Source organism: Solanum pennellii, chromosome 8, assembly GCF_001406875.1.
Source record: "Solanum pennellii chromosome 8, SPENNV200".
Lineage (NCBI taxonomy): Eukaryota > Viridiplantae > Streptophyta > Magnoliopsida > Solanales > Solanaceae > Solanum > Solanum pennellii.
The window spans coordinates 66,892,961-66,916,719 of record NC_028644.1 but is presented as its reverse complement, the minus strand read 5'-3'; the positions used below and the strand labels follow the sequence as shown (position 1 = coordinate 66,916,719).

The following is a 23,759-nucleotide window of genomic DNA, read 5'->3' as shown; positions in this document are numbered from 1 at the left end:
TTGACTTTTAAATATTTATTCTACCTAACATTATCAAATGCTTTGATTGATTGCGATTTTGAACCATCATATTTGAAATGTTCGAAAAAGCTCGTTTACATTTACAGAAAGTAGAAGTAGAAAGCCGAGCAGATTCGTCAAGGACAAATGATTGATTTACCTATTCATAACAATTTACGATCCAACACGAGAAACTACGAGTTATATAAAATTATAATATAGGCCAATTGAAAGGTTCTAGCTGCACAAATTTTTCCTACTAAAGGCTGCAGCTAACTAAGACAATGTGAGAATTGCTGCTATCACCGGCCACAATCTCCTTTTTTTCACTGATCAATTCTGTTGAGTTGAGATACAGATGTAAAATGACTGATCATCTGATGAATGCTCATGACTTTTTGAGAATGTACCCCAAAAGTATTCCCAGCAAGCCAACCACGACAACAAGGATGAAGGAAACGCCACCTCTGCGACTTCTAGTCATATCACGTTTTACAAGTTCCTACAGAAAGGATTCATGATTCATGAAGTAGAGCATTGTGACTAAAGGATAACAAACAGTCAGACCCAAACTGTTGAAAGACAGACATTGTTTAAAGTTTAAATCACAAGAATGAGACCTGGACTAATCAGGAGAAAAGAAACACAAAACCAAAGATGGGAAAGAATGACAGAAAAGCGTTGGAATTTTAGGCAACATGAAAAAGAAATCAAACCAACAAAGATAAAAGCTCACCAGCTCTTGACGAAGTTTGTTGCTCTGCTGAAGGGCAGCAGCCTTTTCAGCCATCAATCTGGAAATAACCGATTTTGCCTGAAACAGAAAAGCTTTTGCTGAAGAAGGGGGAACATAGTTGAAGCAAGTAATCCAATTGGAAAGCCAATCAGGAATTTTAATCCTAACGTTTCCTCCTATAATTTGTTCTTAGTAGACATAACATAATGCAACCACAAACCTTAAGAAGTGCTTTCATCTGACTGATGCTTAACCGACAAACACATACATGACTGCTTTGTTCATTAACTTTTTAACAAAGCAAAAGGTGAAAATAACCTGGCCAGCGCTATGTCAACTAAGACACCAGTATCACTGCCTCATACACCAAACCATCTTTAAATTTACATCCTGTAGTTAAGTCAGGTATTTCACCTTTTTTGGTTTTGAAAAAGGAGTTAAATGTATAAGAGAAAGTGAGATGGTAGTAGAAATCTAGCAGCAACCTACCCAAAATAGGACCAAAAAGGTGCACTAATATGCACACTAATTTGAGTTTTAGGGTAAAAGGGGGAAGTAAAAGAGGAAGGCCAATTGGTCATTGCCCTCATTCTACAAGAAAGGAAATGAGGAAGTTTTGGTACCCCTCCATCACCTTTTCAGCGCGTCCTAAGTTGGATAAAAAAGAGCGGAAGTATCTCTTTCACGACAACCTTCTGATTGTGACTATACCCCAGAATGACGGATGCTCCTCCACCTAGGAAGTAACTAACCAGTGAACTTCCCTCACTTATCTTTTCCTTCTCCTTTTCGGAACCATACATAGCTTAAAAGAATGAGGGAAGAAATGTAGAATTAAACATGAAAAGAGTGATATTCACTTAATTGCATCATTCACTACATTTCAAGATAAAGAATATTTGAAGAGTCAACACTGAAGAAAAAATCTAAAAATATTTAATAGTCCATCAATCCCAATTTGTTTGGCATTGTTTGACGAGACATGAAGTTTCAGAAAGAAACAAAGACATTTGAAAATTTACCCATTTATGAATAAACTACCAAAGTACCCTTGTACAAAACAGTGTCTTGTATCTGGTGGAGCAAACAAGAAGCCATGTCAACGGTAAAATTGGAATGTTAAAATTAGTAGATACATTCTGAATATTTTTTGGGGATGGACATTAGGAAGGTCGGAAAAATAAATTAGAAGTTCTGGCGCAAGGTAGAATGTAGGGAAAAATCATATGTCATAGTTGCATGGACCTAGTAATCAAGATGAATAGGTGACTGTAATACCACATGTTCTACCATTTATCTCAGTTTATCAATTGCTCGAAGCAAAATAATTCCATGGACTAATTAAGAAAAGAAAGCAACTGCGCTAGACCAGCTTGTTCACAGCTCAATGTCACATGGGATAATATGAAAATTTATAGTCCGCTGGTTTTTAGCCGGGGGTTTATTGGAAGCAACCTCTCTACCTCACAAAGTAGGGGCAAGGTATGCGTGCACCCCACCCTCACTGGACCCGACTTGTGGCCTGTGGGACTATACGGGGTATGTTGTTGTATATTCTGATGGTTTTTCTAAGATAGCTTTGGGATATTGCTGGTACGTTAGCAGCCAGCAGACCGAATAAGTGATCAAGTTCCAAAGTTATACAAACTGATTTTGACCTTAACACATTAGACACTTCTGACATCTTGGGAGAGAAAACTAGTGAAACAGATATTTCAGCATGTAGACTTCTATTACTGATATTCTTGAGTGGAAATGTAAAAACTTGAAACTAACCGAAAAGAGGTCAAGGATAAAGCTAGTTCTTTCTGAATTATAGTTCAGCCAAAGAATTTAAATATCCTTTCTGATGAGAAAAACAACCATACGTTTACGTTGCTAACACCATTCTACCATAAAAGTCGCTAGCAGGAGTGGTTAGATCCCAACAACACACTACAAATTGCATTTTCTCTTAAAATCTTCTACCATAATATAAATGTAAGGACAAGCTCGTGACTTTTTTATCTCCCTTTCATCAAAGAAAAACCATCGGAGAAGCTTGACGTCGTTCGGAGAGGAAGCGAGAAGCTCGACGTCGTTCGGAGAGGAAGCGGATTAGCTGGGACTAGCACTGAAGGAGAAGACTTTCCATTTCCAGTTTACTTTGTCAATACAAGATGTGGTATATGTATTTGGGCTTGGGTCACTACTGGACCCAAGCCATCACATTTTTGTTCTTTTTTTGAATAAATGGGCTTGTCCCACAGTTTAAATTTTTTAAAAAAATAAGAATGTAAGGAAAATGTCATGAGAAAATCTTAACTTTAAGAAGGCAATACCAATTGTTAGCAGGAGGCTGAGACCCAACAACACCCTTCTCTCTCTCTCTCATGTTAATCAAACCACTATCGGCTTCCTATACCAATGGAGCATTCATGCTTTGTAGCTTTAGAGATATTTTGGAAGAATCAGTGTTCTTCTAGCCACGACATACTGTGTCTAATGTTGACACCATCAAAGACGTGTCTTGCACCTCTAAGATATTTCTGAATTATCTAGCTCATTTGTGCTATTTGTATCCACATACGACATTTATACAAGGACATAGAGTAAATATGGCTTGAGTTAATCATAGGAACAGGCATCATACACATGGCATAGTCGACCTACCACAACTCACCAGATGTAACTAGCATGCAAGATGAACCTGCCACACACTCTTAAAAACTTTTTCTATTCACACATACAAGTATGATGGACACTCAGAAACACATATTAATATATTTTCATTTGACATACGTCTAGAAAATACATTAAATTCTGATCCTCACACATACAAGTATGGCACACACTCTGAAGCACATAAATTGATGACTTTTCATGGAACATGGTTAGGAACTATAGAATGCAAGTGGACCATTAATCTCTGATGATTTTCATCAGTTTCAATGAAGTTCTAGACACCTGAAAGTAACAATGATATCAAATAATGATCATGGTTCCCAGTGCACAAACTCACATCCATTAAAATCATAAACAAGTGATAAAATAAGTAAATAACCTCAGAACCATTTTCATGGCCATTATCTTTCATGGATTCCTTTGGCGGAGAACCTTCTTCTGATCCTTCTGCAACCGGGAATGGTGGCTGAGCTGTGGGAAGATAAATCACTTTCAACTTGCACTCATCAACAACACGTCCATCCTCCTTATTGAACTACAAAGAGACCATTACAATTCAACAAACTAAAACTTAAGTTTGATACAGAAACTATAGTTGATCCAACTTCTTTTGATCTTATTCAATTGTCAACACTAAGTTTAGAATCAAACACTTGTTGAAGTGTTGGACAGTAAAATACGCAACGGTTCCACATTTCTAGTCTTGACAAACTTAAAATGGACAAAAAAGAATGGCACTGTTACCATTTCTTGAGTAATATCTTTGGCAGCAACACCAGGAGTTGCAACTACACTCTGAAGTAGAAACTTGTCCTTGCATTGCATGTCAGAAGGGGCCTCCTTCTGAGCTTGCATTGTAACTACAAAAGATACATAAACAAACACTATTCACCAACCATGACATTTTAACAGCATAAATCACAACGCTTATTTCCAATTTCAATCTACATTTCTTTAAATTTTCATCCTCAAAAACACCTTAAATGACTTCACTTTCCAAAAATTCATTTTTTTTCCAATATTTTTGGGCTTATAATATTTTTTGTCTCAATTATTGATAATCTCTAATTTTATCCTGGTGCATCCGAGTAAGCACATTTAACCTTCAATTACTTGAAATGTGCACAGTTGATACGTTGCTTGTGAAAATTCACAATTTTTACATGATCACCATATTCCACTGTTACTCTAAAGGAACTAAACATACACATTTCAATCAATCGACGATTAAAGATGTTTTAAACATCACAAGGACTAAATTAATAATATTTTCAATGATTCAAAGTACTATAGTCCCTAATATTTTAGTGGAGAAAATTATAATATGTACCTATAACATCAGAAGTCGATCGGGGCGACACAATCCCTGTATTGGGTCGAACACAATACTTTTTGGGGTTCGTCGTTTTGACCTGAAAACAGTATGTACAACAATTCGAAGTTGCTAATTCGAAAATTCAACAAAAGAAATATATAATTACATAATTAATATTACCTTGAAAGCGACATGCTCTTCAGTATTATTTGACAAATGAATCGAGCAATAGATCTGCTTCTTCAACTCGACTAATCAAACACATTATACACAGAAATGCATCAAAAAAATTCCAAAAAAATGTGCAAAAAACAGGAAAAAGTAAGTATGAGATACTGAGGAAACTAACAGGGAAATTTGAGCTCAAGGGGTTCGATTTTCAGAAGCTCTCCACTGCTCATTTTCTTCTGAAAGCACAAAAAAATGAATCAAAAGGGGAAAAATCGATACTTTTTTCTTCTTCTGGTAATTTACAATGTAATAAAATTTGGGGATGATCCGTATATATCTCTTCTGTTTCTGTACTTAGGAGGGAAAAACCCCAATTCACAAAGCTCTTTGAAGTGGACTTAATTTAGCTTTTAGTAAATATATGGGGACTGATTTGTAAATAATATTTACTTCTTTTTTTTAGTTTACAGATATTCAAAATATTTGTTTTCTTTTTCAAGTCTAGGATTTAAAATATTTACTTTTTAAAAAAGTTTAGAATCTATCATAGAAAAAGATTTAAAATGCTCTTAAACTAAGTAAAATTAAATAAAAATGTGCACATTAATAATTTGGTTAAAAGATGTTGTCAATTTATTGGTTCAATAATGTGTTTGAGATTATGCAGAATGAAAAAAAATATAAAGTGTTCATCATTGATATTTTGGTTCAAAGATGTCTTTATTATCAATACTTTAATTTAAAAAATGCTTCTATTGTTAATACTTTGATCCAAAAAGAAAAGTTTAGCTTGCACGTGTTGCCTGTTGATGATCATATATTTGCTTAATGATTAAATTTTAAATATAAATTTATATGTGAAACTTGCTCACATTGCTTATCTCAAGTTCGAATAAAAGTTAAAATAACCAAAACTTATATGTCATATACTTAATTTGTCTCCAGCAGCTCAAATTCAAATCATTGTCTATACCAGTCCATTCAATTTTGTCTATTTATCTGAAACATGATCGAATCGAACTTGGACTTTAGGCATAGTTATTACTGTAATTCTGCGATGAACAAACTCTAGATACATATGCTTCACACCACACCCTTATACTTGCATATTCGTCCATAGATCAACTCGGATATATAGCCTTACATACAACAACATGCATAAAAATTGAAAAGGTTGAGCAAAACTATACCAAAATTTAAAAAGAACTGATTTTTTTTCTTGAATTTTGTCTGTAAACAGGTTGTCTTATTTAACATAGTTACTCTTTTTTATTTAAATTCAATTGACAACACCAAGAAACTTCAAAAAAAAAGATTGAAATTCTTCATTTGGTAACTCAAGCTCTTAACTTTGATACTAATATTTGTTTTTTCAGCTCTTCAATTGGTTGTCCAAGTCCTTCTATCACCTATAAAACATGATCATTTAGGTTCTGTTTGTAGCGACAATTTAACAGTACAATATTTGTGTCATACTAACCGATGTCATGTCCGTAAGAGCAGCTTCCAATGCCTGGATTTTCTGTGCCATAAACATCGTATCGATGAACTATAGTATAGAGGAAGAACAAGGAAAACGAAAAATAATCAACTTACTGATTTTGTGTCATTGACTACACTTTGAAGTGTTAGGATCTTCTGTAGAACTGGCTGTCCAAAAGTATCATCTCTTGATGGAGTCACATCATAGACATCCTTAATACTTACATTATCCGGCTGCATTTACAAAGCTCGAGATCAGACCCTTGACTCGTAGAGAAAGCAAGATTCAAAAGTCTTCTTTACTTCTTTAAAATTCGTGTCAAGTCAAAACCAGACAAACAAGTTGAAACAGATGAAGTATGGGCCTAACAGATTTGTCGGTAAGTTATCTTAGATGTTTTCTGAAACTAAATTTGCTTACAGTAAGACCATCAAAGGAATCTTTTGAAGCAGAACAATTCTGTTCTTCATCATCGATATTCTCCTCTTCAACTTCAAGCATTGCCTATACAAAAATGTGACATCTTACTCAACATTTTCAGATACATGTCATGATAATACCAAATATCATTAAATTTGAATCAACATCGCGACAGGTTAAAACCTGAAGTAAAGTTGTAACTGAAGGGTCATTCCATGGTCCTTTATCGCTAAAAAGGCAGCCTCCATATTCGGAACATTTGCAGTTGCCACCGAGGAAAGTTGGAAGATTACTGCAGAAGCAATTTCATGTATCAGAAGAAAACAACTCCTGCAGCAACCTTGGATACGCGTATTTGCATCCATTCAGGTGCTAAACATAAAATGGAAAAATGTTGAGCTGATTAATTTTTTACCTTGGATCAATAACTTCTAGTAAGGTCTTCGTGTAGTTGCTCCCGAGCACCTGTAAATTGTGGTGTATGTCTTAAAGTATAATTCCCTTCCCTAGTTGGCCTAGTTTAGTTGAGAAACATAGAGGGAGGTGACGGAGAAGGAAAAGAAAGTACTTGAATCTTTGCTAGGGTGCGTTGATCAAGAAATGCCTTGATTGCTTTCCACAAGACTCTGAATCCAGATCCAGCATTGATGATAAAAAGGCGATGCAACGTCTGTAGAAATGCAACTTGATGATTAGCAAATATCAGTTTTCTTGCGTATTGTCGTCTTCTTTTACCATAATTTAATCTATTATAATGTGCATAACAGTACTATGCTAATATATATTGCTCCTTCTTCCAACCATCTTATAGGGAGCAAGACTTACAGTAAAAGTTGGTATTTCGAGAAGAGAAAGAATAGACTTGCATCACCTAGCATACCTCTGGATAATAGTGACTGTCAATCTTCTGAATTTCCAGAAAGAGAAGCCTTGCAGGCTTCGAAAAGTTTGAAATTCCCTGTCAAAGTAGATTGGTTTGTTTCGTTTAGAGATTCTTCGAAGCATAAAGAACCTAAGCATACATTTGTTATCAGTAATGCAGAATTCTTGGAAAGTGCTGAGCATCTATGTATGGAACTTTGTCATCAAAGAAGTTCGATTTTTTCTTCAAGTTCATTTGATGACACTCTTACAACTGACATAGTGAAACAACAGGTCAATCAAATTTAGTTTAAAAAAACATAATGTTAAATCATACGAAAAATCCAACTTTAAGGAACTATCGCGTGGATATATATTGATACCTATAGATGGAGACTCGATAGATCATGCCAGAGAGTTCTCCAATGACCAGACACGGTGAGAGATCTAAACTTGTTATGTGTGGTGGGAAGACTCAAGCATTTCAATGTGTTACCAAGATCAAATCATTCTATCAAGATAGGTCAGGGACAGAGAATGATATGCAGCACGAAAACCATGTCATTCATGCCTTCTATCTAAGATCATGTCCTCGGTAATCCCTTTACAGATGGATAAGCGAGACAACGCTCAACTATCTAACTAACCCTCAACCATAATCCATGTCGTCCATACCTCCTAATATAAGATCATGTTCCTCGGTAATATTCTTATCAATACAAATAAAGTGTGAATATTCTTATCAAATAAGTGAAAGATTAAACAGTAGACATGCAGAGTTTTACCACATCCTTCACATCCACGATGCTGACGGTGGAAGCTATATGTTTCTTTGCAGCTAGTGAACATGAAGGGAATCTCCAGTTCAATGTTTTCTCTTGTTCAGACACATGATATTTCACAAATCTCTCAATAGTAGTTACTTCAAGTAGCCTAGTGAGATTTACCATTCCAATTCTTTCAATGTATATTGGTCGACCATATCTATCTACACCGTGAAATCCATGAGGATAACACTGTTTAACCTCATTGAATTCCTCAAACATGAACTCCTGCAGCATCATAATGGACAAAGAATCAAAGAGCTGTCGAACATAAGGCAAATTTTCAATCAAGAAGTACTAAAAACAACAGATAGTAAACAAAACAATACAATAATCGAGGTACATGGAACAACTGATAGTAACAGAAATCGAAGGACATCTAGTAACAATACAGTCACTCAATCACCTTGGAAATTTCGTCCACATGAAACTCCTCTCGCCACTTCAAATAGTTCAAATACATGTTCTTTGCTTTTTGAAGATCATAATCCCTCATTCTAAGAAATCTGTATTCACATAAAGTAACATCAAACTCAATTCATCTTCTCTTTACTTACTGAAAAATGTAAGCATACCTTAAAAGCGTATGATAGTCATTGTTTTTATCTATCAGCTGACCCTCAAGAAAAACCAACTGACGAAATGAATCAACAATTTGTTCATCTTTAGGATCATGTGATCCTCCAAGAATTATTTGCAAACTTTTGCTCTTTTTCTTTAATGTCAAAGACATTATGGTTTTCGCGGTTCTTGATTTGATAGACTTCTTCTGCTCTTTTGTTGGAGGCAATTGCCAAAAAGTCTCTATGGGAGGATGGAGAATTTTGGACTTCTGTTTAGTAGACTCTCCTTCTTTATGAGAACTTCCTTTTATGCCAGCGGAAATTAGTATTTCCTTAAACGTTTCTTTGGATGTACGCATGTGTAGCTAGTTAAACTGTAAACACATAACAAAATCAAGTTTACTTTGCGAATCATGAAATTAAAGCACAAGTTCACATCTCAATTCTCAATACTCTGTATCAAAAGATAATCTAACATTAACGAAGATCAATCTTCTCATGATCACACTAGTTTTCAATTTTCCTCGTGTTCTATCTTTTGCTAGATCACACGAGATAACTTCATTCCTCGTCAATTTAGGTCTACTTCATTCTATCCTCTATATGAGCTAGCTACTTGCATCTTCTAACAAATATAATAATTTTTCTAATCTTGTAACACCGAGTATTCATCTTAACATTTGCATCTCAACGATCACTCATCTCGTGGATATTGGCTTTAGAGGGGCAACATTCATTTCCATACAACATTAATGGGAGGGGGGTTGCAAGTAATATCAAATTTAAAATATCATAGAACATTGTAAACACAATGTAAGAAGAAGAAAAAAAGTTCTTTTTTTCTGTATCAAGTTTAAATCCAACAATAATCTTAATCATATATGGTTAAAACAAGGAAAGTACAATCAAGAGTTGGATAAAGGTAAAATAAATATGATGAAAAGAGAGAAACTTGCCTATAAATTTTGGAAAATTAAGAAAGAAGACACCAAAAAAGAGAATGAATTTGATTGAAGAATGAAGAAAATATAAATAGATGCATTGAGAGTTATTGAAAGGAATGAACTTTTTGTGAGTCTATGGAATCAAATACTTTATAATTTTCGAATGTTTTAATGTCAAGAAAACCCCGGGAAACCTTAGTGACAACTAACTATAGAATACTGTTATAAGTAATAGTAGTAAATACTACTCACTCCGTCCCATTTTATCCCATTTTATGTGAGGTAGTTTGACTCGATACAGAGTTTAAGAAACAAAAGATACTTTTAAAGCGGGTGGTCCAAAGTGAATCACAAAAATGGCTGTGAATTATTTCATTAAGGGTAAAATAGGTATTTTATATTTAAATTGTTACTTAATATAGAAATCTGTCAACTTTTTTTTACATTGACTAAAAAAATAAAGTAGGTCACATAAATTGGGACAGATGAATTAATACTTAACTCCATTTTGATTTGTTTGGACCAGTTTCATTTTTAGTCTGTTTTAAAAAGTGATTCTTTTCCTTTTATCCAAATTTTTAAATCCAATTTTTAATCTGCATTTTGATATATTTGACATACTTTTATTTAAAACCTGTGTAAATTAAAAAATGTTGAACATATTGAAATGTGTAAATTAAAATATGTTGAACATATTGAAATAGGAGAAAGTATTTAGCAATAGTACATCAACAAACAAAAAAAAAGTAAAATTTAGGTTGAAAAAAAGCACAAAATACCTTTTCTCAATCCGAGAGAAATGCATATTCTTATTGTGAAACGTGTTTTACACTAAGGAAAGTAGCTACTTGTATTTGAGTAAAATGATGGTAAAAGAAAGTGTAAAGGAAGGTTCAAATAATCCCTTATATAGGTGTTAGCATCGACTATAAATTGTCTGTAATGTTTTAATAAATCGATAATTTGCTCATTTTGTGATAGGGCTCAATCACCTCATTTCTTCCCGATCTGAACAAAGAAAATGATTTTGGTCTATCGAATGTTGATAATAAACATCAAATGTTAAATTTAGTAGAAATTGTGAAAAAATAATTTTACGAACTCGTATTTGGAGATAAAGTTTTTGTTATTTCTGATCTATTTTTGGGTAGTGTGACTTTTGCTACTTTATATTTTTTTATATTTTTATTTTCGGTGTTTGAAATAATTTTTGGTTTTACGAATTTATAGGATTTGATGTGTTTTTTTTTCTTTGATATTTCTAGTTTAAAAAGTTTTTTTCCCACGATCTCTTTTGTCTAACTAATAGATTTGTTAAATATTTTACGAAAATTAAAAAGATGGTAACTTTTGACAAAATTAAAAGAGCAAAACGAATATTTAAGAGAATAATTTTTCTAATATAAGGGACTATTTTTGCTTATTTTCTCCAATTTGGACTCAAGGCCCAATTTTAGTTTTAAAGTGGATCGTGCATATTGGATCATTAGAAACCCATTAAGCTTTGGCCCACCAAAAAATTAAAGTAAAAATTAGGCAAATCGCATAGTCTAAGATAAAAATTTTAGGTTTAGCAAACATAAAAATTATATTTGTATGTTATAGCTATAGTTTGTATAATTGTGTTTCATAAAAAATTTTATGTTTGTTATAGCTGTTAATATGAGTATTTTGATATACATATAAAAATTTAACTTTTTTCTTTGGCAACAACTTACAAATATTTTAAATGTAATTATTTTTCATGTAATTTTAAAATTCATAAGTTTTATTTAAATAATAATAAGTACAAAGGAACAAAAGGTTAATTTTTCACCAAATTTAGATGCTAAAACTTTTGTATTTTAAATCTGGAATAAAATATGAGGTGCTAACAAATCAATGATTAAGTTGGTTACATTGAATAATTAATTTTCGCGATAACATCTCTCGTGCAATTAGATTTCTCTATAACAATCATTTTCTATAGAAAATATTTCATTATAACTTTTACATATTATTTTTTTAATAACACCATTCTTTTATAACAGCCAAAATCATATATTTGAATAAATGAATAATATTAATATGTTATAGAGAAGTTTAACTGTATTAGAATAAAAAAATAAAAGTATTATTTTTCAATTTTCATGGTTTCATATCCTATTTAGTTTTTTAGAAGAAAATTTTAACTCATGATCACAATCATTGCAATAGCAATCATAATTTTTTTATATTGTTTTTGACCAAGACAAGTTTGTAGAACATATATCATTGTTCTTTAAACTATTAGCACGTATATATATGTAATAATGGGGTTGTATTTAATTATGGGGACCTAACAATTACTTGACAAAGTTCATAAAATTGGTGGAAAAGACTAGTGTTGAGTGTGATCCCTTAATAAATTTAGAACCACAGAAATCTTCAATTATTGTTGGTTAAGAATTCAATGATTTAGAAGTTTGCATATATTGACATAGTGTTTGTTAAAATAATATTTTATTATTTTCATATTACTTGATTTTTTCTGATCTGAAACATATTTTAAGAATATTTTAATTGAGGGAGTATTGTGTTAAAATAAGATTGTTAATGATGCTTTGAAATTTTAAGTGTGACTAAATCTATTTTATGTAGTTATTTATTACTAAGAGCAGTATAAGCTATTACAGATTGTTTAAACTTTAGATAGCACATTAAAAAAACAAAGTAACTTCATAGGGATTCGATTCTTGCATGCTCTACATACTTCAACACCCAATTATCACCGAGCTACTACTCACTTAACATCACAATTATGCGAACACAAGAAATTGAACTTGGACGTCGTGGAGATTCTATTGATTTTGAAGATGTTCAAAATGCTATAATATAAAGTAAGATTTAACTTATAGATGAACTGTAATTTTCTAATGAAGAATATCCAGCTAGTCATATGACAGTATTGCAACTCTATCTCTGAGTATGAGAAAGAATTAGTAAAATACTTTCGATTGGAGTCAAATGAAATAAAAGGAATGGAGTATAGTAATGGTTGAAAGTTCCTTTCATGATTTTTACCTATGAAGTACTAAATCGCAACATGTTTTTAATTTAATTGTGTTGAATATAGAGATAAGTTCAGAATTTTAAATTATAAATTTCGTACTACTAATTTTAGACGAAATAAATAGGTACACCAATATTCCATCGTCATTTAGTATTATAAATAGAGAAAATATTTACCCACATCCCCCTTACCCCAATCTCCTTTCTCTCCTTTACGGGATTTGATTTTTATAATATTTATCTAAATTATATATATAATTTTTTTTAAATATCTATTATATTACTTATTTTTTAGAAAAATATTTTTATCGACACCAAATACACTTTTTTGAAGTTAAAATTCTTGGTGGGATATTTTTTTGTATTTTTGTCTCCACCATTATGAATAAAAAGCTACTTGATGTTAGACAATTTCCCCTCTTTTTTGCTTTTCCACTTCACTTATTTTAACAAAAACAAAATATTTTTTTATGGATGGAAAGAAAATGGTTGAACCACTTGGTTGTGTTTTAAGCCATTATTTTTCAAGTGGCATATTATAGGTCTAGGATTTCACTTATTATAAAAAAAAAAAAAGAAATTGTTGTTATTAGTTTATACCAGACAAATGGCTCCCTACCAAAAAGCACAAACAACATATAAATTTTAAAAAAGACAACTGGAATTTTGCTACCTCTAAATATATATATGTGTGTGTCCCATCTTTCAAAAACTTTTCAAAATGGTTGTAAGTAGAAGCAAATCCAGCCAATCAACGATTGTAGCGGAGTAGTAAGTATTTTTTTTTTAATTTTTAATTAGATATGAGTTTGACTTTTACTCGTTATTGTTAAGGAGTGCTTTATCCCTCAACTTGGAGCTTTCCGAAATAAATTGTGATTTAGTTATTAGAGTCCAAATATGTGTACTGAACACTCGGTGAGAAATTAAAAAAAAAACGTCAATCATTATATTACCTCTTTGCAAATTATGTGACAGATTTTTCTTTAATTCATTTCAAAAAAAAATATTACTTTACAATAATTCAAGATAATATTTCTTTTTTTTTTTGTTGATAATTAATAAACAATTTATACCAATATAAATGGTCATGATTCATGAAGTAATTTAGACAATAATTTTTTTTTGAAAATATTATACAAATTGCCACGTAGAAAATATTTATAATTTTAATGATTGGTCATGGACAAGTACAAATTTATTTTATATTTTCTTTTCCTTTTCTTCAACTTGGTGAATCTGCTTTATGTTTGTTGGAATGAAAACAAATGGAAGGCTGCAAGCTGGCAATCTAATCTTATTTTCAAAAAAAATAATGACAGTATTAAGATATCTATACTTTATTTTTATAAAATATTATTTGGTGAAATTTTATTTAATTTTTGTTGTTGTTGTTCTATTTTTCTTTAAATAAACACTCTTTATGAAAAAAAAAAAAAATCTTGATACCAAACATACCTCTAACTTTCAAAAGAAGCTCAGTTTCATTTTTGAATATTCAAAACTTTAGCTAATAAAACTTCGAAAAAAATCATTAAAATACATGTCGAATATAATTTTAAATTGGGAAAAGAAATAAATATATTTTAAACTATCGTAAATAGTATGCAGATATCCTTTGTAATATTTTTGAGACATTAATGCCCCTTCGGTCCATCAACTAGAGCATATATGCCTATCACTCTAACAGAAAACTAAATAAGGACACGTGGCGCAATCTTATCCGTCGATAAATAACGGATAGGTAGATAAGATTATCAGACATGTAAATATGTTTGTTAGTATAAAGGGTATATATACTCTACTTTTTGACGACAGGAGCACCAATTGACTCAAAAGTATGACGAAAATTATTTACATACTATCTACGAGAATATATTTGTCATTTTTCTCTTTTAAATTCTATAAATAAAAATTTTAAAACATAAAAGATAGACTAAATGTCAATGTCGTAAACAAGATTTCCATAAAAAATTTACTCTTTTCGTTTCAAAAAGAATGATATTCTTTCTTTTTTAGTCTATTTTAAAAAAAAGGCATCTTTCTTTTTTTAATAGCATTTTAATTTCAGTTTTTAATATGGCATGTTTAAGGCCACAAAATTAAAAACAATTTTGTAAATTTAACCTTACTTGAATTTAAGATTATAAAATTAAAATGTCTTTTCTAAATTTTGTGTCAAGTCAAATCAAATCATTGTTCGTGAAGCAAAGCAAATTTGAAAAACAATAAGACGAAGGAAGTATGTAGAAAATAATAATAATAATAATAATAATAATGAGTGCACACGTATGGCTAATAATAAAATGCACCAAAAACTGTGTACAGTGGGAGACAGCTAAGCAATGAGCAGACACACACGTTTCTAAATATATGGGCCCCACTATTTTGTCATTGAAATTAGTGACATTTTTTTATATGACCTCATCTTCTTATACTCCATTGGCGGCGTGCTTTGTTTTCTTTTGCCACGTGTTTCTTCTATTTGACCTCCATCTTTCATGGCTCACCTTTCAACCTATTTCAATTAGCTTATCATACTACCAACGGCGTGAAAGCGGCGATAAAACTGTTTCATCCTTAACTATAAAGATCGAGTTTAAATTTTAAATATAAAAAAATTTAGTTAGAATATCGCTTCCAAATGTAAACTTCTTTCGTATGGTATTATTTGTTGTAATTTCTATTTTTAAAGTTAAATTATAAAAATTTTCACTAACATTTTAAGATGTATCTTTTATCATATTAATATGTAAAAAATTGCAATTTATAATACTTTTCATTAGAATATCTAATTCTTTTGTTTAAAATATCGAATTAATCTGACCAAACTTAACTTAGAAAATTAATCAAATCGACTTTCAAAAAATACAAATGACAAACAATTTATGACGGAGAAGTATTACAGTAGGTAGTCTAAATTTAATTGAAGCTTTAATTTGAATCGCAAAATATCGAGTGAAAAAAAATAGGAACAGTAACTATACAAGTAAACTACAGGGCTTGCCGTTATTTTGTTTCAATGCCATATTTTTACTTGATTAAATTTAAATTCGCGCGAGAATTATTATGTGAAGCAACCCTCTCAATTATAAAAAAAAAAAAGAGAGAGAGAGTACTGCAATTCATTTTCAGAGACAGCCGAAGCAGACCTCTGTTTGATGAGCTATCAACACTCTACAGTTTCTATTTGTGTGCTTTCACATAAATATTTGAATACTAAATGCCCTTTTTCTGTTTGTTTTCTCTCTTATGCTGGAATTTAGTTTTTAATTAGGATATAATAAGTAATAAAATTACTCCTTAATTTTTATTAAAATGGACAAATAAAAAGCGATAAAAAATATATTTATATTAAAATCTGACTAAATTACCTAATAAAAGCGACTTTGTTCGGAGATCTCTAGTTAAATAAATTAAGGAAACATTAATTGGGTGAATGTCTTTTAATAAACGATTACTAATTTTAACGATATTTTTTTTATTTATTACTATTTATAATAATATTATGTTAAATCTGCAATATTTATTAAAAGTGAATTAAGTAGGCAATATATATGTATTATAACTATTTTGTAAAATATATAATATTTATTTTGAAAGAAGCTAACACTAGTGTATTGAAATGTATGATGAATGTATTATCCATCAATAAAACTTGTATATTATGTGCATAAATTACTTTTTATAATATAAAATTAAAAGGTATTATAAATATATTAAAATTGACAAAATAAAAAGAAAATATTAAAGTTATAATATAAATATTTTTTATTTATAGTATATTTACCTAAGTTTCCTATAAATTAACATATATACATTTGTTTGAGTAAATGTCATTTAAATAAAACTACACAAACAAATATTAAACATTCAGAGCCAATTTACATAATCAAAAAAATAATTAACAATTTCAATTGCCAAATATTTACATCCATATTTTATTCCTTTCTCCTCCTTTCTATTTTTCATGATTTTTTTTTTCTAATATGTACCAAAACTCCAACTATACAATAACATACAGAAATTAAAAAAAATAAATTAAACACTTTTATTCTTAAAATATCTTTCAACTCGACCCGACCCATATAACTCCCCTTGACTTTGACTCTCAAAGTCAAAGTCAACGTCAAAATTATTCTACTACACAACGGCGCACGTTAGTGTTGGTTCAAGTTATCCCACAAAGATGCGCACTTCCTTTTTGCAAATCCAACTCTCTTCTTTTCTAAATCATAAACAACTTCAAATCCTTGTTGAAAATAATTTCCTAATATCCCTGCGGGCCCACTTTCCCCTTCATCACCACCGTTCATCAACATCACACATCCTACTTTTCTTTTCACTTTCTCATCATCAACGAACTCATAAAAATAGTTTCTCCTGGGCATCACCACACTGGAATTTCCCCCAAAATGTAGTAACAGCTGCGGCACATTTTTTGAACCGGAGTCCATATAGTAACACGGGTGAAGACCGGTTTTTTCCTCGACCGGGATTGCTCTTTTCAAAACCGGTCCAACTCTCCGGTCGAATTCAGTCACCACTGTTTCATAGAACTTCAAAGGTAACATAGTGAAAGTTGTACCGGAATCCACCACCATTCCGCCGTTTCCTCTTCTGTCAACTCGCCGTAAACTCGCCGGCGCCGGGATTTTTGTTTTTCCGATTGATACACCTTCGAGTCCGACGCTGTAGAAATATGGATGTTTTGGGTTCTCGAGCATTGGGGTGTAAGCGTAATCGGAGTAATAATTCTTCATCTGTTTCATTTTTTCATCGATTGAGTATCGGCCGAGAATGAGCGGACTCGGTCGATGAACTTGATTGGTGTCAAAAGTGTGAGAAACTAAACAATAAGAGAAGTAATTTCCGATTTCCGGGGAGTTATTCGCGAGTTGCGCCGGCAATGAAAGTGTCCCCCGGCCAAATCCAGCTACTCCGATGGGTTCACCGAGAGCACTGTGTGCACACCCAAATGTAAAATTCTTCAAAATCAACGATGGAGACGACATGGGTATTGATAATTCATCGCTGTAAAGCTTCGCGATGAAACTTCCATCACCATAAGCATAGTAAAAGGGTGGACACGAGTACGACTTGCAATCAGAAATTTCAATATCTTCAAGTGGGCATTTCGCTATAGTACAGAGGTCGGAGGACGGTAACGAAGAGTGAACGGCGGAACAAGCACGTGACTTGCACGAGACAGGGACGGCGGAGGTGAGGTTGATAGGACCAGGGTTAGGGATAGAGGTAGGATTATACTTCCCTTCACAGAGAATACAATCAAATGGATGACAGGGGAGCCAAACGACATCGCTACCAGTATCCATGTATAGCGAAATAGTCTGAGACCCAAGTGAAAAGGAGAGAGTGTAATCACTTCCCGGAGTTAGAGGAAGAGAAACTTGACGGTGGGGATGACGGTGGTGATGGAGACGAGAGGCGGAGCGAACAGTGGTGGATTTTAGAAGATGATGAGTACTGTTGAATTGGGTTCTTGAAAAAGAATGGGTTAAAGGGAAAACCAACGTTCCAGAAGCAGAATAGAAAAGGAACATAGAGATGAAAATGAGAAGAGTGAAGAAAACAGAAGAGGAAGCCATTGTTGGTGAAAAGAGAGGTTTTTGCAGAAAACAGAGTATTGTTTCAAATGAACAAATAAACAGCTGAAAACTGTACTGGAGTCTGGACCTTATCTTTTATGTACACAGACTCACAGATAGAGAGAGAAGAGAGAGATTTTGCTTTGTTTGTTGTATACAAAAGAGTGGAAGAAAACAGAGGTTTATAAAGGGAGTGGCAGAGGAGAAGAGGACGAAGCTGCTGCTGCTACTGGTTTGGTGAGGATTTAGGGGAGGGGTTTATGAGAAATGGTAATCTTTTAATTGTACATAAAAGCCTTTTTCTTTGAATTCAAACAATTTCGAAATGACTTACTTAGTTTGAAGGTGGCTTAAATCGATCCAACTCAATGTTTTATCGTATAACATTTATACGATTTATATTTTTTATATAGTTTACATAAGTTGTATCGTATCTTGAAATTCCAGAGAAAAAACATGCCTACTAGTAAGGTTATTGATTTGGTGCAACAAGTAATAGTTTAAGTTATTTTTAAATATTATCAGACACTCTTAAAAATATATTTGATAAACTTTTAAATTAATCCAAATATACTCTTACTCTTCCGTCACAATTTACTGAAATCATTTATAGTTAAATAAATAATTTATTTAAAATCATGATATAATTTTGTTATAATTAAAATAATAAAAAAAAATAATTTTATGTCTAATCAAATAGTCTCTCGTGATTGGCTAAGTGAAGATGGGTTTCTAAGACCCAAATTAAAATAATTATGGGGCAAGTGAAGATTCTTTGATACTCAATTTCGCAAACTTTTACTACACTCAAATTTCAAATGTTATTTTTTGTAACTTCAACTGAAATAGTCAAAACTTATAAATATGTTAAATTTTGTAAGTAGATAAAAGTCACACTATGCTTAATACACGTTTTTATGCAATTTAACTAATATGAATTCATAAAAAAAAATATTATTCAGATAAAATATTTCTTAATAAAAATTACTAGATTCATAAAACTCGAACAAAATATCTATTGTTAGAACCTCTAGTGGAGACAAATGTATTTGGAATTACTAGTACCATGATTTCTTTAGTACGAAAGGAGCAGTAAAATGTATGGAAAAAGGTAAATAGTTAATAGTAATATTCTGTCCTTGTAGAGAAGTAAAGACAAGTCATGAATATATTTGGTGTCTACACGAAACGCACAATTCAAAGAATGGGTAAAACAACTTGGAAGTGACTGCACCTAATAACTCCATCTCATCATGGGGTTTGGTATATTATTTTCAAATAATTTTAACTTTTACGCTGTCTGATCATCGAAAAAAATACGTTAAAATAAGTTTCATAACCAAATATACCCTTAATTGTCCAAGATATTGTGTATTCTTTAGAAAATTTAACCTTTTTATATTTGAGATTATAGATTATTTCCTCCTAGAATAAAACGAATACACATGTTATTAATGTTTATACGCTAGTAACTTCGACAACTCTCTTTACAACTCTTGAGTTAGAAGAGGTATTTCTATATATAATCGCAAAAATTCTCCCTTTTTCCAATCCCTTCATTTTTACACCTTTATCTTTACAGTTTTACTTTTATCATTTCATCTTCTATATTAAAGATAAAAATTATTTATACGAACGATATATCGTAGATTCTCATATGCTTCCAAATAATGGGAAGGGCCGTTGAGTATGGAATGTGAATTGTGATAGTCGTGTATAGTGTCATTATGTAGGAGGAAAAGACATGAGATTGATGGAGATTGGGGATTCCCCACTTCATTTTGGTCCACTTTCTAAAAACATTTTATAAAATGTTGGTACGTGGAAAATATTATTTTGTATCTATACACCATTCAAAATTTGATTATATATGGAGCTAAAAAATAAAAATATTGGACACCATATTATTATTATGTCTATTATAATTTGGATGTATCTTAAGTGTCATTTAAAATAGTTTTATAATCCCTCTATTTTATATTATATCGCTTTTGTTTGACCTGATATATTTTTAATTTTTTTTAAATTAAAAGTATATTTTATTAAATTAATATTATTTAGTACTATTTAGGAATTATAAATTTTGCTATTATTATTGTATATAATTATTTAAGATTAGGAATATTATAAAAAAATTGTTTGATTTGCTTAAATATTTATTTTAATATATGAGTTTAAGTAAAATGGAACAAAATATGAAGGAATTTATGGTTTACGGGATAAAATAATGCTATTTCAAAATTAAATTTGAATAATTTATATTTTGTTTAGTAAAAGGTACAAATTCATTACGATTTTATACTGTCTATAAAGTGAAATAAAGTAATTCAAAACTTATATGAAGTTATATTTTTAATACTGAGATAACTTAATACGTGAATCAAATGACTCCTAAAATGGTTTAAAGTTATACTAAAGCATTAAAAAAATAAAAAAAAATTGGTGCATTTTCACAAGATAATTTTTCAATTATGTATCAAGGTGTCAAATTGTTTTGGGGTGAAACATCATATTCAATTGAAAATGAACAAAGTACTAACATATTTTGAAATATATATATTTTCAAAGGCTTGTGAAAATGAATTTGAATGGAAAGGCATCTTTACTAGTTGAATTGACCGTTCTTGGCTCATATTAAAACGTTTCCCACTTTTATTTTCTCGTTTGATTAGTGAACGAGTTATTTTCAAATTGTTATTTCATTTTTAGTGAGAAAAAAAATTTATAATATTGATATAAGTTATCCGTAAATTCGAACCAAATACGAAATAACTTATTCTAAAATTAATTTTAAACTTAATTATTCTTTATCTCTCGTTCCAAATGAATCAGAATAAAGATAAAAATTCTATGCATGCAATAATATTAGGAGTCATTGATTTGTTGATTAAATAATTTCTAAACGATAATCTTTAAAATGATCTATATTCCATTTGAAAGGTAAGATAAAATAACCTCAAATTTGATGGGATAAATTTATACTATATTATTTAATTTTTGACTATGTAAATCTATCATGAAATTATAAATAATTGTGCTTATCCAAGTGCATGGATCTTAAGCAAACAGTCACTTTCAGTATAAGCAAGTGGATAAAATTACAGACTTTTAGTTCTTTTTTTTTTAAAATTAAATATTTACATTTTAACTAATCCAAATTAGTTAAAATCTTATATAATCAGTTTTATGAAGGGGAGATTAATGATAACGAGAGATTTGTAGTATTATTACGATTTCAATGATCTTGAACAACGTGAACAATTTTTTGAAACAATTCAATATAGATTTTCTCTTTTGTATAACAAAAGGGGTGTTTGATTAATCGTATAGACTGGTTAAACTAACTTATAAACATATTCTTTTACGTATTTAGTGAATATCAAAAGTGCTTATGAGCCAAAATCAGCAAAATAAAAAAGGGTCATATATTGATCACTCATAATTTGTTATCCTTAACATAATTTTTTCCTTTATCTCTTTATTATATTCCCGTTATTTATATCCATTTAAATGCAAAAAAAAAAAAAAACTTTAAATTCATAAACAATGGAGAATAGGACGTTTGAGTAAACTTGAAGTATTAATAGTTAACTTTCTAGTCAAAGTATAGACTAAATATGAGTCTATTAATTATGAAAGCAGTACAAACTTGAAGTTTTAATAGTTAATTTTCTAGTCAAAGTATAGACTAAATATGAGTCAATTCAATACGAAAATCACTAATTATTTCATTCATTTTTACTTGTTTATTATATTAGAAGTATATTTTTATTTTTTAATTTATCACTTTATTCACTTTTACTTGTTTATTATATTAAAAGTATAATTCTATTTTTTAGTTGGTCACTTTTAGTATTAATAGCGTAACCTTATAGTATAGCAGAAAATTACATTGTTTATAAATTATTATAATTATTATTTTTATGTACATATAATAAATATCAAACCTCCTTTTAATATTTTTTTCTGTGTTTTATTTTTTATATTTTAAACAGTCTTAATAAAAATTCTTATTTCATCATTGTTTAGCGTATGAAGGAAAAAAATTCTTCAAATTTAATCCTCACATACTTGTTAGTTATCACAGTACTTATTCTCAAATCATTTTACAAAACTTAAGTGTTTTATAACAGTTACTGTTATCTTATTACTTTTAAAATATAAATATCTATTTCAATTTATTAAAAACACAAAATTTAAAATAAACAAATAAAAAGAAGGATAAAAATATCAATAAAGTGAGATGAATGAATAATGGATAAGCCTAAATTTTTGGACAGGTAACAACCCAGGGAATATTTGAACTTATTTAATGTCAGACCAAAATTTTAAAATAAAATAAATTTAAAGAAATTAAAATTGGTAAAAAGTCAACCATGTCAAGGTCAAACAATAAGAGAGAGTATCATCAATGGCATTAGCTGTATTAAGAGCACAGAGTCCATTCATTGTCCAAAATTAAAGACATTTCACAGATCTTTTATTGCAACTGAAAGCTTTTATTTGTTCAGTTTACATTTTACGCTTTTTAAATAATTATGTTTAAAAAATATAATTTAAAAAATAAGTAATGAATATCAAGGGTAACACATGAAATGTTCCATGCTTATGTCTAAGGGATTTCTATATTACAATTGTTATAATCGGAATTTTATCGACGCACTCATTTTGATAAAATTTAGGATATTCCTGCAAATTATAGATCGTGATTTTTCATTAATATCACTAAACTACCTATATATTAGCCTTGGTTGTCATCACTATTAATTCAACTTATGCCTAATTATAAGAAAATGACACAATATTTACCCACACCCACACCCCTCTCCCCTAATAACTCAAAAGAACTCAAATAAGTGAAGATAAAAATCTATTGAAAGCGCCATTTCTAGAAAGAGTCTTGTAATGCGCAATCTAAATTAATCAGAGATTCAATGAGCGATCCAACATCGAATAAAAATAGAGATGAGCAATTACAAGGTGCATGAACCTAATTCCAATGAAATGGCAATAGGGACAACTCTTGCTCTATATCCAATGCTCTTGAGTTCAATGTCACTTCATTCTACTAATAACCATTGAATATATTGAAGATGACATTTCCCACCATAAATTAATCATATTAACCCCCCCCCCCCC

The 23,759-nt window shown here is 30.6% G+C and overlaps 3 protein-coding genes across 3 annotated transcripts; all 3 read right to left on the bottom strand.

Annotated features, from left to right (window-relative positions):
* Window positions 1-50: 50 nt before the first annotated feature.
* Window positions 51-5,275, bottom strand: LOC107026931 (vesicle-associated protein 1-1-like). The gene is made up of 7 exons (XM_015228066.2): window positions 5,065-5,275; window positions 4,896-4,966; window positions 4,731-4,812; window positions 4,145-4,260; window positions 3,780-3,935; window positions 737-814; window positions 51-502 (listed from the first exon to the last, which is right to left on the bottom strand). Exons 1-7 carry the CDS (start codon window positions 5,114-5,116, stop codon window positions 389-391), a joined length of 669 nt encoding a protein of 222 aa, XP_015083552.1. The 5' UTR covers window positions 5,117-5,275; the 3' UTR covers window positions 51-388.
* A 684-nt stretch (window positions 5,276-5,959) lies between these two features.
* Window positions 5,960-10,079, bottom strand: LOC107028056 (phosphatidylinositol/phosphatidylcholine transfer protein SFH11). Its single transcript, XM_015229113.2, has 12 exons — window positions 9,994-10,079; window positions 9,050-9,411; window positions 8,881-8,980; window positions 8,436-8,702; window positions 7,670-7,747; window positions 7,358-7,459; window positions 7,205-7,254; window positions 6,973-7,081; window positions 6,790-6,873; window positions 6,483-6,602; window positions 6,367-6,408; window positions 5,960-6,295 (listed from the first exon to the last, which is right to left on the bottom strand). The coding sequence occupies exons 2-12, from the start codon at window positions 9,394-9,396 to the stop codon at window positions 6,224-6,226; spliced, it is 1,371 nt and encodes a 456-aa protein (XP_015084599.1). The 5' UTR covers window positions 9,397-9,411; window positions 9,994-10,079; the 3' UTR covers window positions 5,960-6,223.
* Window positions 10,080-16,894: 6,815 nt separating this feature from the next.
* LOC107026742 (probable aspartyl protease At4g16563) lies at window positions 16,895-18,951 on the bottom strand. Its single transcript, XM_015227820.2, has one exon. The coding sequence runs from the start codon at window positions 18,618-18,620 to the stop codon at window positions 17,172-17,174; it is 1,449 nt and encodes a 482-aa protein (XP_015083306.1). The 5' UTR covers window positions 18,621-18,951; the 3' UTR covers window positions 16,895-17,171.
* Between the last annotated feature and the right edge of the window lie 4,808 nt (window positions 18,952-23,759).

Bases quoted from the DNA above. Each gene is read 5' to 3' on its own strand.
- LOC107026931 (XM_015228066.2), bottom strand. From the start codon at position 5,116: ATGAGCAGTGGAGAGCTTCTGAAAATCGAACCCCTTGAGCTCAAATTT. The intron at 3,936-4,144 runs GTAACAGTGCCA...GTCTCTTTGTAG, and splicing joins AAGATATTACTCAAGAAATG to TTCAATAAGGAGGATGGACG. The intron at 503-736 runs GTGAGCTTTTAT...TCCTTTCTGTAG, and splicing joins ACAAACTTCGTCAAGAGCTG to GAACTTGTAAAACGTGATAT.
- LOC107028056 (XM_015229113.2), bottom strand. From the start codon at position 9,396: ATGCGTACATCCAAAGAAACGTTTAAGGAAATACTAATTTCCGCTGGC. The intron at 7,748-8,435 runs GTAAAACTCTGC...CTACTTTGACAG, and splicing joins TCGTGGATGTGAAGGATGTG to GGAATTTCAAACTTTTCGAA. The intron at 7,082-7,204 runs GTAAAAAATTAA...TTGCTTCTGCAG, and splicing joins CTAGAAGTTATTGATCCAAG to TAATCTTCCAACTTTCCTCG.
- LOC107026742 (XM_015227820.2), bottom strand. From the start codon at position 18,620: ATGGCTTCCTCTTCTGTTTTCTTCACTCTTCTCATTTTCATCTCTATG.